A 13,962-nucleotide genomic window follows, 5' to 3' on the forward strand; every position below is an offset into this window, starting at 1 on the left:
CTGCCACTTGAGGAAAAATCTTGTATTGCTGAAATTATTTGCTCAGAAAGAGAATACCATCGTCTTAATAAGATTGGCCACCCTTGTTCAGCCGGAGCCCAACATTCCTGGTCACCTGTCTTTGCACCATGCAAATTCTCATCCCAGGTGCACTTAGCCCCGTTGTTCCACTGGCTGGAGGTGACTGACTCCCTTCCAAACCAATGTGTGCTTCAGTGTCCAAACCTACTCCCCCGCATCTTTAGTCCATTTCGCTCCTCTCTACATTCATTTATCCTGGGACAGAGACCCAAGCAGTCAGAATTGTGGTCTTCCTACCTAGATAACAAATTCCTTGAGATCTTAGACCTTCCCACCTGTAGCTGGAAATGTTAGTGAACTGGCAGCCTGTTCTGACTGGGTGAAATCCACGTGGTTGGCGTGCCCAGGCTAAGCTGTCTCTAGTAATGGCCAAGCAGGTGGATTCTGGGGAGGTGTTGATTCCAAGGCCTATACCTGGGAAGATCAGTTTCTCCAGCAGACAAAAGCATGTTAGGCAAGACGGGATGTCAGGTGGTCTGGTCAGTGTAGGGAGCTAACCTGAAATTTGGCATAATACTTTCTGGCCGAGAGAAAAAAAATCTCATTAAAATTTCAAGCATGGTGGGGGCGCCTGGGTGGCTCAGTCGGTTGAGTGTCCGACTTCGGCTCAGGTCATAATCTCACACCTCGTGGGCTCGAGTCCCGAGTCAGGCTCTGTGCTGACAGCTCAGAGCCTGGATCCTGCTTCAGATTCTGTGTCTCCTTCTCTGCCCCTCCCTGACGCGCGGGCACGCACTATCTCTCTCTCAAAAATAAATACACATTAAAAAATTAAAAAAAAAATAAATACAATACATTTTCAGGCATGGTGCAACATCCCCTGGTTTCATTGTATAGTTGGTACAAAAGGGGTTTGGAACAGTGTACATGATGGGGACCACTCAGAGCTTCAGTTTCTCCATATGCTGAATGAGAATAACAATGTTGACTGTAGAGTTTGATACGAGGATTACACCGGGAATGAAGCATTTAACTGAGACAGTACAGATGAGGGGCTTTGCACAGGGCCCAGCACGTGGTAGGCGTCTGCTGCATGGCAGCATCTGATACCGTCGCTGCTCGTTCATTCCATCTCCCGGACCACTCCTGTGACTGCTGTTCCTTACATTCTGTTCCTTACATGCTGTTCTTAAGCCAACCATACGACAACTGGTTAAATGTGTAGAGAGCCACCCACACACTCCCGCTGGCCTGGGAAGGACAGCAAGCAGTGGGGCCCCTCCCGCCTGTCCCACCCAGGAGTCCGCCTCCGGGCAGTCCTGCTTATTTTATTTTATGAATTGCAGTCTTTCATTTCATTTATTTAAAACATTAATCGGGAACCTTCCATGGGGCCACCTACACTGGTTTCCTGGGAATATAAGACTGAATCTGATACGGTCCCACCCTCAGGCAGCTCCCACTGTCCCCCTCTGAGATTACTCAAGATACCACATTTTAAATCAACCAGAAGCCATGGCACTGGTTTTTTAAACTCAGGCCTTTGCCAAGAGAGCTCATTTGGGTCGGCTGGCCCTAGCATAACTGCGTCCTTCCTCCCACAGGAGATGGCGACATCTATCGTGGAGTCCAGCGGCTCCTGGTCACAAGGATACTTGGCCTGAGCCAAGCTGCCTCACCCCTCAGGGCGCCCAGTGCACCTGCAGGGCTGCCCTTGTAGGACAATGAATCAGCAGTTCGGCCGGGACCGTTAGAAAGGGGGCCGGCCCTCCCACCACCAGGCCCCACTGACCAGGCTGACCTCCTTCTTTCTGCTCTTCTGGGCATTAGCTTCAGAATGGGCTGAGACCAGAGTGAGAAAGAATGAAAGAGCGGGCCCTCCGTGTCGTGCATGTAGCAGTCTGGAGGCTTTCTTACATTTATAGAAAATGAAAAGAAAGAAAAGGGGTTATTTGTGAAAGGAGCCAATGGGGTTGTGAAGAGAGAGAAGGATTCCAGCTGGGGGTGGTACCTCCCTCTTTTCTGCAGACTTGAGTGTTTTCTTGGGTATGTGACAAGAGCTAATTTTGGAAAAACGAATCTTGAAAGCAAATGTCTCCTGACGGCTACTAAGATACATGAGTATCTCACTATAGCTCACATCCTAAATCTTCTTTATTATTTCAATGTTAAAATAAATACTTAGATTTAAGATTCTTCAGACAACTTCGACACACAAAAAAGACACGAGTGTTTCTCCGACCAACAGAAAACCCGGCCAGATGGCAGTTGTAACAGAGACCCATCCATCAAAGTGTGCTACAAAATACTCTCCATTCAAGGAAATGGGTGATCAAGCCTGTCAACCTGAGGGCTTATGAGAGGGACATCGTTGAAGTGGCAAAGGCCAGAATTAACTTCTCTCTACCCTTGAACAAAATGGGAAGCTAGCCCTCTTAACACTTAGCTGCACTGTAATGTTCATCTGCAGCTTGTGTTTCCTCACGTCATCTGACCATTTGTAATGAATTGTGCCTTTTGGAAAATGTGATTTCTCCCTCAACAATTTGAAGGAGGATTATTAACACTCTTTTGTATTATGGTTAACATCTTCCGTGCAGAAACGTGGCTCATTTCTTTGAGAATTAGTATCTGAGGGGCACCGAAATTCCTGAACAAGTGGAATAATCAAAATAATTTCTAGCAGCCGGTCATTTTGTTTTGTTTGTCTATGATCATTGCTTTAGTGTTATCCTGTTAAGTTTCCTAGAGGCCTGGCTAGAAAGGCAATAGGAATTGGGAGAAAAGTCGGAAAAGAGAAAAGTAGTTCAAGTGGGCAGAGAACGTCTACTTGGAATGTAGACCTTAGCACGGCTAAAGTAGTAGGTCATCATGTTATTACAATCACTTTGGAGAGGGGGCACCTGGGTGGCCCAGTTGGTTAACCTTCTGACCCTTGATTTCAGCTCAGATCATGATCTCCTGGCTTTGTGGTTTCGAGCCCCGCATCGGGCTCTGTGCTGACAGTGCAGAGCCTGCTTGAGATTCTCTCTCTCTCTCTCTCTCTCTCTCTCTCTCTCTCTCTCTCTCTCTCTCCATCTCTCTCTGCCCCTCCCCCACTTGCACTGTCTCTGTCTCTCACAAAATAAATAAATAAATAAACTTAAAAAAAATCCCTATGGAGAGAGGGCCACGCCACACAAACGATGCTTATAATCTTGCCAGTTCTCTTCCCAGGGGACAACTGGCAGGGACTGAACTGCTGCAGTCACTAAAATCACCCCCAACAAAGCACACGTGAACGTATGATTAGATAGCACTTTGTCATTGGCACCTGGGAACGGATGATTTGCCTGATGTAGCTCTTATAACTCCCCGATGTGATTTATATCACACCAGCTAATGATGGGAAATAGCAATGAGTATACGTTACTTTGTTTAAGCTACGTTATTATATTTTAAATATACCACGTTAGAGGAAAAAAAAATGTGTTGTTTTTTTTTCTTTTTCTGTTGCTTAGCTGAACATTTCTTCCTCTGGCTGAATGGTCATTTTGAGGAGAAGAATGAGCAATGGACAGAACATTGGTGATGTCCTCCACCTGTCTCTGACCTGGATTTTTATAAAGATGCCCCATGATCCGTAAAATGATGTGTGTAGCGTTTTGCTGGCGGAGGATTTGCTGTTACCTTGAGATTTAATCATTTTGGAGAATGTTCCCTTAATTGGCAGCAGAAGGTTTGCAGCGACAGAGGTTGCGGGGAAGCTTTTGGATTATTAAAAGTTCAGCCTAATCATGAGTTGAGACCGTGATCCCCCTCCTTTCTATTATTACTGTGCATCCGAAGCCACGAAATCTTACCTAATGAAAAATCATCATTATTGCATTGGGCTTCCCAGTGCCTGCATGGTGCCCAGAGGGCTTCACAAATCCCACCTTTCTGCTTCCTGACAAAGTGGGCAGAGACAACAAGAGCTGCCCCAGGGTCCTGGCCCCATGGCAGTGCCTTCTCTCCTGCTTTTCTCTTTTAGGCTTGTCTTCTGACCAGAGAGCTCCTGTCATGATTCTGCCTCTCTTCCATGTCTGTCAGCTCCCCAAAGTTAAAAAACAAAATGTCTTGGCCTGCTTCGGTTGGGAACGAGGCGTTTTCTAAATAAGGAAGTCTGTATGCCTAATACCCTTCTCCCCCCACCCCCCCCCCCCTCTGCTGCTCTGAAGCAGCTCAGGGTCACCTGGCATGGGGGTGGGGCCCTCAGCTCCAAACCCCACCCACGGCCAGAGGTTTCTAGGCCCTCCCCAAAGGATCAAGGCTTCCTCCTCATCATTTTACACACAGCAACCCTGTGCACAGCGCTCCCCTTCTGACTTGCTGTTTTAAAAACAGTCTCTCAAGCAAATGCTGGACAAAGACATCTCCACTTCCCCATTCTTCAGCAAGCCACCGACTGTGTGCCCAGAGCTGTTGTTCAACGAGAGGCAACCACGTAATGAGGACTTCTACAGCCTTGCTGTGGCAGAATAATCTCTCTGGTCTTTGTCCGGGGGTTCCTGGCATGGGGCTGCCAAAAGCCTTGCAATTTCCTGAGTGGCAGGAATATCTTTGTTATGTTCATGAGGTGACTCTTGGTGGGTCCCTGCCGAGCTTCAGGCTGGAGGCTGGTCACCAGAAAGATGAACTGTGTGTTCAGACGGTAGGGGGAAATCTCTGGATGCCAGGGCTTGGTGGAAGTTCATGGTTCATGAACATAGTGGAGTCCGGAGAGTGATGTTCTCTGACACCACAGAGAGAGGGATCCTCCCTGCAAGACCTCGAACCACGTGTATACCTTACAAAACCTCGGTAATTGTTGGTACAGGGCTCTCATAGTTCATTCTGGCAAATTATGGGACCCGAGGGGGTGCCATGGGAACCTCCCAGATGGCTAGCCAAAGAAAGGGTCCTAAGTGCATGTGGCCTGGGGTTCCCACTTCAGGCTGGTGTCCGAGGTGGAGGCAGTCTTGTGGGACTGAGTCCCTAACTGGCGGGGACCGTGCTAACTCCAGAGCTTAGTGTCAGAATGGTATTGCAGTGTGGTCATCTGGGGTAAGGGCAGAATAACCGGCATTAGGGGTGATTTTCTGATTTCCTAATAGAAATGTTGAAATACTGGAAATAGCATCTAGATCCTCAGCTTGGGCAGCACAGTTTGAAGCACAGGCTCCCGAGAAAACAGGTTTAGAGAGATCATATGGTAGACGCTACTCAAAGTGTGGTCCCCAGACTGTGTGTGCACATCTGCAAACTGTCCGTTACCAGCTCCTGATGAGATGTGTACAAAACTTGACAGTAAGCATTTAGAGTCTTTTACGGCAATTGGGCATTGCCAAGACATGCAGCAGTGGAAATATAAGAGCATCAGATTGTGACAGTTTGGAGAAAAAAAGCGATCCTTCACCAGAGAGAGCTTAAAAAGCCTTCTTTAGAAGATATAGCTTCAGTGTGTATGATCAAATGGAGTCAGAACTTACTGTTAAACGTGTGAGCCCTGGAGTCACGCAGATGGGTTTTGTATGCAGTCGCTGCTGCTTGCTATCTCCCCGGCTTTGGGCAAGTTACTTAACCCCTCCGGGCTTTAGTTTCCTCATTTATAAAGTGTATTTCCTACCTTATGAGGTGCTGGGAAGACCAGATGAGCTAATCCGGGGGAAAGAGGAAGCCTAGGGTCTGGCACATAGGTTAACCATTAGTATTGTTTCTTCTGTGTTAATTTATTGGCATCAATGTTCCCAGCTTGGTGAAAGCATGTTCTGTACTCGTGTGCTTGAATTATGACCGTAAATGAAACCTGCAGCCTTGCCTTTAGGTGAATACAAGGTAAAGCGAACATGTTTTTAAAAGCCACAACTCCTCCATTGAAATGAATATTGCTTTTCATATAATCTCTGAGAGGCTGGGCTCTCCTTTCAAGGATGCCATGATGTTGGAAGCGTTTGGGGCACTTCTCATTCCACATTTCTGTTAGCACCGGCCCCCGTGATCTATTCTGAGGTAACAAAGTCCTCAAAACCTGTGTGGCTTATACCCACAACCTGTCATCATCACTGTGGCGGTAGGTAGACTGGGCTTTGGCTGGGTTCTCACTTGGGGTCGTCCATACAGTTGCAGTGAGAGGTTGGCCAGGGATGGATCATCTGAAAGCTCAACTTGACTGGACGCGCCGCAACGTGTCTTCGCTGTTCATGTTTGATGCTGGGGCTGGGACAGCCGGAAAAGCTTGGGGTTGGCGGGGCATCTTGCAGTCCATGTGGCCTTTCTACATGGCTAGCTTGGGTTTCCTGACTGCAGGGTGGACTGAGGTTAGAGAGACAACCTTGTTGGTGGCTAGCTTTCCTCCGGATGAGCGTTTTAAGAAGTAGAAAATGGAAGCAGGGAGTGGAAATGGATCAAAGCAGTTACAGAACCCTCCTCTGAATGCAAGGACAGGATTAGACCCCACCTCTCAATGGGAAGGGGGTCAGTGAATCTGTGTCCATATTTAGTCGGCTACAGAGCCACAAAGAAAACGTGGTTTTCTTACATTGGCATATCGTTTTTTACCACCAAAGACAGAGGACAGCTTCCACAGTAACTGCGTTTATATAGGTATCAGTCATTTTGATATGAGTTATCTAAGTAAAAACCCAGCCATTGCATTATGGCCCCACCTCACATGCCTTTGAGTTTTAGTCACATCGATCAGCCTATGTTAGGGAGGGAAGTCCCCCTCTGAGTTCTTCATACTCTACTTTCTGAGTGTCCGATTTCTACCAATGACCCCCTCGAGCCCTGTATTGCCTCCTTACACCTCTCCTCCCTGTCCCCCCTACCTGCTATAGAGAAATCTGAAAGCAACCAGCATGGTACCCTCCCTCAGAGAACTTCACTTCTCCCCGTTTCTCACAGAGCCTGTGGCTCAAACATCCAAATACACCCTCCGGGTCCCCCATGGCTGGATGGGAGTCACTTTCCAGTTCAGTTTCCCCTACTTCTTCCAACCCCCTCACCCAAACACACAACCCCCACCCCCAACACACACATGCAGGCTCACGCCATTCTTTCAGCCAATATGTATTCAGTGTCTGCCTGTGTTGGGCACTGTGCTCATTGGTAGGTTCCAGAAAGCTCCAGTATTATTACACGTGCCTTGTATTTTTCCCTTTTGGGGGCTTTGCTTACATTCCCAAACATTAAGGGCGTTTCTTGTTACTGTTTTATTAGTATCAGGCACTGTACCTACACAGCAATGTAGCAGTAAACAGGGGCTTGAGTACTGTGTGAAGGAGAGGTTCCTTCTCCCTTACCTTTTATCTTGTCCATTTCATCTCTGCCTTCTTCGTCACCCTTTCTCTGTTGGAGGCTCATCTAGAATCAGGCAGCTTTTCCTTCATCTCCTCTCGTGTTTGACATGTGAACATACTACCTTCCTGTTCCACGAGAGACTCATGATGGGGGTGAAGTCGGAGGCTACTTATTTGAGTGTATTTTTGAAGTCCACAGATACCCTGGCATCACATTCGCCCACAGTGGCTAACTGCAGACCTGGCTGAAGCATTGGTTGTTCAGGACCCTAGTGGACTTCTGGTATATTTCAGGCAGCCCCCAGGGCCTGGGGGAGACCAGGAAGAATCTGACACGGTTGTCACCCATTAAAAGCACACAGTACTACAGCTGTACAATATAGGAGCCTTTGTTGTCTGATAAAGCAGGGAAGAGAGGGCGGACGGACTCTGCTTCTTAACTCAGCTGCTTTGCTTTTCCAATGGAATTCTGTAAACCCAGTTTCAGGGAGAGGCTTTTGGGATGGGCCCCAATTCAGTAGCTGCCAGGGTGGGGGAAGTGGTTATACCTGCAGAGGTTTTCCATATATACAGCCACTCCTCCAGCTGTCTCCCAAGACTCTAGGCAGGACCTCTTGTCTGGCACGGATCCAGTGGAGGAAAGTGGGGTGGGGCTGGGGGGATATGACGCTTAAATTTAGTCAAACTTCCCAAATGATCCTGGTTTCTGATGCCCCTTCTAACCCTCCCCTGCAGAAACACTGCTCAAGCCAGATTGTCCCCAGGGGCCTCTGAGCAGGTGTCTTCCGGTGGCTAACTGCAGACCTGGCTGTTTTTCAGGTTCATTCGGCCTCCTACCGACACAAGGTGCTGACCCCAGAGACCTGCCATGAAACCACACTTGAAGCAATGGAGACAACGAATGCTTTGCGGGATCTTCGCCTGGGGGCTCCTCTTCGTGGTGATTTTCATTTACTTCACCGACAGCAACCCAGCTGAGCCTGCGCCCAGCTCCTTCTCCTTCCTGGAGACCAGGAGGCTCCTGCCCATGCAGGGGAAGCAGAGAGCCATCATGGGTGCCATGCAGGAGCCCTCCTTGCCCGAGAGCGTGGGTGCGAACAAGCGGCTGCTGGGCGGACGCCCGTCTGTCCCCTTCCGCGCTGGTCCAGGCGACCTGCCGCAATGGACCCAGGTGCAGGATGGGTTTGAAAATGACGAAGAGTTCTTTTCATCCCAGATCGGGAGAAAATCGCAAAGTGCTTTCTACCCGGAGGACGACGACTACTTCTTTGCCGCCGGGCAGCCAGGGTTGCACAGCCACACTCTGGGCACGCCGGGGGCCCTCTCCCCCGGGGACCCAGGCCGGCGGGAGGGGGCTGCACCGGTTCGCCTGGCTCAGAGAAGGCGGTCGAGGAAGCGGCAGCGGAAACCCGGCGGGAGCCCGGCGCTGGAGCACGGCGACGACGGGGACAGGCTATACTCGTCCATGTCCAGGGCCTTCCTCCACCGGCTCTGGAAGGGAAACGTCTCGTCCAAGATGCTCAACCCGCGGCTGCAGAAGGCCATGCAGGACTACCTGAGCGCCAACAAGCACGGCGTGCGCTTCCGCGGGCGGCGGGCGGCCGGGCTGAGCCGCGCTGAGCTGCTGTGTGCGCTGCGGAGCCGGGTGCGGGTGCGCACGCTGGACGGCAAGGAGGCGCCCTTCTCCGCGCTCGGTTGGCAGAAGCTGGTCCCCGCCGTGCCGCTGAGCCAGCTGCACCCGCGCGGCCTGCGGAGCTGCGCCGTGGTCATGTCTGCCGGCGCCATCCTCAACTCCTCCCTGGGCGAGGAGATAGGTGGGTCCCGCACGGTCGCCCACGGTGCGCACTCGGCCTTGTTCTTTGCGTCTGGCTGGCTGGGCAGAACGGGGGTTCTGCGCTGGATGTCTCTGACGCCAGCCGGAGAGTCTCCTGTGCTTCTCCCTCACTGGCGCAGAACGAGCCTGTTGGAGGTAGCAGCAAAGGTCTTTTTGGGGGTCGATTTGAAAGCAATGGTGTTCCCCCTCTCCTGGCTGGCAGGGGAGTGGAAGGTCTGTGTCCTGCCCCTGGCAGCCGCTCCAAGTTCTTCTCCCAAAGAGACTGTGTTCTACGTGGCCAGGCTCCTGGCCTAGCCTGCAGAGACCTGATGAACCCCTAAGTTGTAGGCTCATGGGAGAGGAGCAAGAGGACCAGAAAAGAGCAGAACTGTCTGCAGGGCAAAGACAGTTAGAGAGGGCGCAACTGCAAAGAGAAGTATGCATGGTGGTAATTTTAGTTAGCCCAGGGACTAAATGGATGTTGTGGCTCAGAGAAGAGCCCTTCCTGTCCGCACAATGAGCTCTGACCTCACGCCAGCTAGTGCATGTCCAACCTTTGAGTCGTGGCCAGGACACCCATCAGGGACCTTCTCTCAAGATGGTAAATAACATGACCACACCTTGGGTATCCGTCTTTCCTTCTGAACTCTGCCTTCAGAGCCCTGTCAAGAGCCCAGGAGCACATCTGGGTCATAGTTCCTGTATTAGGCCTGTCCAGAGAAACAGATTGATGTAGAGAGAGAGGAGATTTTTTTAAGGACTTGCTCCTGCTGTTGTGGGGACAGACAAGTCTGAAATTTGTAGGGCAGGTGAGTAGGCTGGAAGTTTGGATAAGAGTTGAGATTGCTGTCTGGAGGCTGGAGTCTGTAGGGCAGGCCAGCAGGTGGGAAGTTGAGGCAGGGCTTCTCTTTTGCATCTGGAGGCAGAATTCCTTCTTTCTCAGCAAACTTCAGGCTTAGCTGTAAGGCCTTAGCCTTCCCTCTGTGCCCATGCTCATTCCATTGCCACACGGGCAAACAAGCAGTTTGAGTCTATAGAATCATCCATTCATTTAGTAAACATGTGTTTAGTCCTTACTATGCTCAGACTTCTGTACTAGGTGCCAAGAAAAAAATGTGAATCGGACACAGCCTTGGCCTGAAGTCAAGTTGTAAAACAACTGTGTCTAATACATTCTCACAGTAGACAGTGTTGTAGCTCATAGCTAATCTGGAAGTTTCAGTCAAGGGGCTTTTGCTCACTTGGTAGAAAGGAATAACCATTGTTTCTTGGGTCTGTCAGTGTTCTGTATTCCTGAGGAGGGGCTGACATGCCAGAGCTGCCTTGAAATAGGGCGATGCCATTGTAATTGGGTCCCACCACCCAGACCTCCTATCAGACATTCTTGGGAATGGAGCTGAATGTGAATTTTTAAAAAGTTGAAAAAAGTAAGCACGAGCACGGGCTTGAGGTGTAGGGTCCCAGTGTCCCAGTGCTGACATTACAGCAGGCTCATAATAACACTGTCCATGTGTCATATGCAGCCAAAGCCGGAGCAGAGTAGTCTGCAATTGATTATGGAAGAACAGTGGTTTAAAGCTCCCTGGGGTGAAGTTCCTTCTCATTCCCGAGGACCATTATTAATAATGTAAGAAGGAATTTAAGTATTATGCTTTAAAGCAGGCAGTAACTTGCTTCCGGTTTTGTTTTGCTTTATTTTAAACACCTCTGCACAGTAGCTGCATATATGGATTGCTCTTGCGTGTCAGGGAGATTTCTCTTGCTCTTTATTCTGGCAAAAATATCCTTGACCAGAGTCTTATAAATTCTACTTGATTCAGAGTTTGGAAGAGAGTGTGAAAGACACTGGGAATTACACATTTCTGGGGAACGTGAAATGTCACTTACATCTTTGTTAGTTGCTAGCATCCAAATTTAACTTCTATTGTCTGCCCTTAGGTGAAGCTTCATGATTAGAACTATAGACTTCCAATTATGATATTGAAGAACGCAACTCAGAAATTTTAAGAAATTGTCTTTATTGTATTGCCCAGGTTCCTTTGAACCCAGTTTTTTACTACCATTTTAAGAATGTGGAATCAGCACAGTTCCGTGTGTAAAAGCAAAAAGTTTCATTTTTATAAGCGAGGGTGTCTCTTAGTCTCAGCACTTGTGCATGCCAGGTGCTTCTATGTCTCCTTCCTGCTCCCCTAACGTATATGTGCTTATAACACATATTTGTTAATGTCTCTCTTGATAAAAACAGATTCACTAAGCAGATTCCTTCAGGCAACTTTGAATGCTGGGGCGTGCCATGCTGGTTAGCTAAAATCATCTTGGCCCCTACATTTCTACTTGTGTAATTGGCTAAATGAAGATCAAAGAACTTACAGAAAGGTCATGGTCTCATGAAAGACTGAGGAAGAAGCTAAGAAAGTACCTACCTCCATGTCACCCCTGCCAGGAGGCCCCTCCAGGCTGTACTGGCCGAGAATGCTCCATCAATCTCCCCTCTCTGAGTGGGAGACCCCATGCGCCTCAGGTTTGCTTATCAGCCGCCCTGTAGCTCCCTCTGCTGGTTGCTCCGCTGACAATGCAGTCTTGCTTCTCCCTCTTCTGTTAGGCTTGAGTCATGCCATGTAATTGTTTTTGAGAACAGTATAGCAGTTGTAAACACCTCCACTTTGAATATGTTATTGCAAAGCAAACTGAACTGTTTTGGAAACATGGGACATTCTTTCCTAGAACTAAGAGATGATTTTTTTTTTCAGCCATACACATAAACAATAATAATTTGGTAGTGAAATCAGCTCCCAGCAGTCCTGTGCAAACACACTACAGAGGAGAAATGTCTTAACAGCCCTAGCCCTGATGTGGGAAATCAGGGACTGTGTGCTTGAAACTCAAATTCTGGGAAGGGTCTGGGGAAATGGGAGGGTGTGGAGGGCTTTGTGTAGGAAGCAGGGCATATGGTACTTGGTGGTAATAGCTTAGGATTTGGCAGATCCTGATGCCTCAAAAGGGGAGAAAGAAGATCCTGTAGTTATTTAACAGGAATTGATTATTTATTGAGTCCCCAACCCACCGAGGCCTAATGCTATGCTAGGCACTAGCGATGCAAAGATAAATAAGACTGAGAGATAAACCTCAAGTCCTATGCAGTCTATTGGAGAAGACCAACTGGAACAGACGTTTTCAGTATTGTGGTTAGAAGGACAGAGAGATATGCATACTGACGGGGAAGAAATGACAGCAGAATCCTAACCCACTGTGAGGGCTGATGACTGGGTAGAGAGAGGTTAGCAAGGACTGCCCAAAGAGGGAAATCCAGGCTGAAGTCTAGGGTAAGAGGTAGGTGAGACACAGCATGAGAAGTGCTTGGCGGGGCGAGGGGTGGGGGGCACACAGAAGGGCACAGGGGTAGGGAGATGGGGGAGGTGGGTGGCATGAGATCTACAGGGAGCATGAGGGGCTGGGAGTGGGGAGAGACTTACATTGATAGGCAGGCAGGCCGCTTGCACATCATTCTCCAGAAATTAGATTTCACTTAATAATTGTAATAAAAGGTGCCACTTATAGGGTGTCTACTGCAAAGTCCTGTTCTAAATGCTCTTGTGTAAACTGTTGCAAAGCCAAGAAAAGGAATCTTCCTGTTTTATGGGGGCACCTACAGGCACAGTGGGTGGAGCCTGGACTCCATTAAACCCCACTCTGGGTCTCCAGAAAGTCTAGCTCTGACCCCTGGGTCCATGGGGCCGAGAGAGGCATTACGATCTTTGAAGCAGGGAAGTGATGGGTCAGCTTTGCATTTCAGAGAGAGTTCCAGAGCCTGGAGTGGAGGGCACAAAGGAAGTCACACTGCAGCAGTCCCAGGGAGAGGCGAGGCACACAGGGGCGGCGGAGTCTTGAGAGGGATGAATCATCTCTTTGGCAGGCCATTCCCTATAGACTGGAGGCTTTTGCTCCCTTGCTGTTTCAAATTTTGTTTTCTGGAGGAGTGCGGGAAGGGAGGAGGGGGATGTGGGGCCCAGTGCCCAAGGCAGGGCACTGACTTAGTGCTGGTATGCCTCCTGGCTGGCTGCTTCTTGAAGGGTTTTTTAATCTTCCTTAGTGAATGCATGTAGCCTGGCCCTGTTCTCAAGGTCAACACGAAATGGCTCTACCCTGGAAATGCCTTCTCCAGAAATGAGGCTTTACTTTATTCCCCATGTGCTTGCTGTCTGATCCATTCCTTCTTTTCTAAATATGAATGGACAGCTTAGTTTTTCAAGAGCGTTATCAAGGAGATGCACAGCCAGGAATATGTTTACAAAACATGTCTGCGTGATAGACACGCTCTCAGCTCATCCTCCCCAAAACGCTCCCCCCTCCCATCCTGATCCCACTGACAGCTTTAAGGAGGTTCCTTCTCCATCCATAGCAGCCTCCTGCACAAAAATTGGCCTTTTAACTCTTTAGACTCCTACCACTTCCAAAGGAATTAAGCTAGTTTATGTTTTTGTGCCCTGTGCCTTGTGTGGTCGCTTGAAGGCTGAACACACACCTCAGTGTAGAATACTGGCATTTAAAAGCTGTGACATTTTCAAGGGTGATACCGTTAATTTGGAATTTCTACCTAATTAATTTGAAAAGCACCCACTGCTTGGAAGCCTTGGCTTGTTCACCTCTCCTTTAGACAGAGGCTGTGTCCAAGGGCAGCATGGTTTAGCAGGAGAACTAAGGTTCAGCAGCACTGGCCTCACACTTCTTGCCCTCATAGTGCCCTGATTACGTCTGTTCCTAAAGGTCGCCTCACTGCCTGGAGCCTGCTCTCACTCTGGCTTGGGAGTGGGTTGCCCCAGATCAGCAGTT

At 49.1% G+C, this 13,962-nt stretch overlaps 1 protein-coding gene across 3 annotated transcripts in view; it reads left to right on the forward strand.

Annotated features, from left to right (window-relative positions):
- ST6GAL2 (ST6 beta-galactoside alpha-2,6-sialyltransferase 2) overlaps positions 1-13,962 on the forward strand; it is an 84,725-nt gene that overhangs the window by 33,791 nt on the left and 36,972 nt on the right. For all 3 annotated transcript variants that reach the window (XM_043603035.1, XM_043603036.1, XM_043603034.1), the window contains exon 2: positions 8,139-9,133. In XM_043603035.1, coding sequence (XP_043458970.1) covers positions 8,188-9,133 — 946 coding nt within the window. In that variant the 5' untranslated portion in view covers positions 8,139-8,187. The remainder of the gene's footprint in view (positions 1-8,138; positions 9,134-13,962) is intronic.

This window comes from Prionailurus bengalensis, chromosome A3, assembly GCF_016509475.1.
Source record: "Prionailurus bengalensis isolate Pbe53 chromosome A3, Fcat_Pben_1.1_paternal_pri, whole genome shotgun sequence".
Taxonomy (NCBI): Eukaryota; Metazoa; Chordata; class Mammalia; order Carnivora; family Felidae; genus Prionailurus; species Prionailurus bengalensis.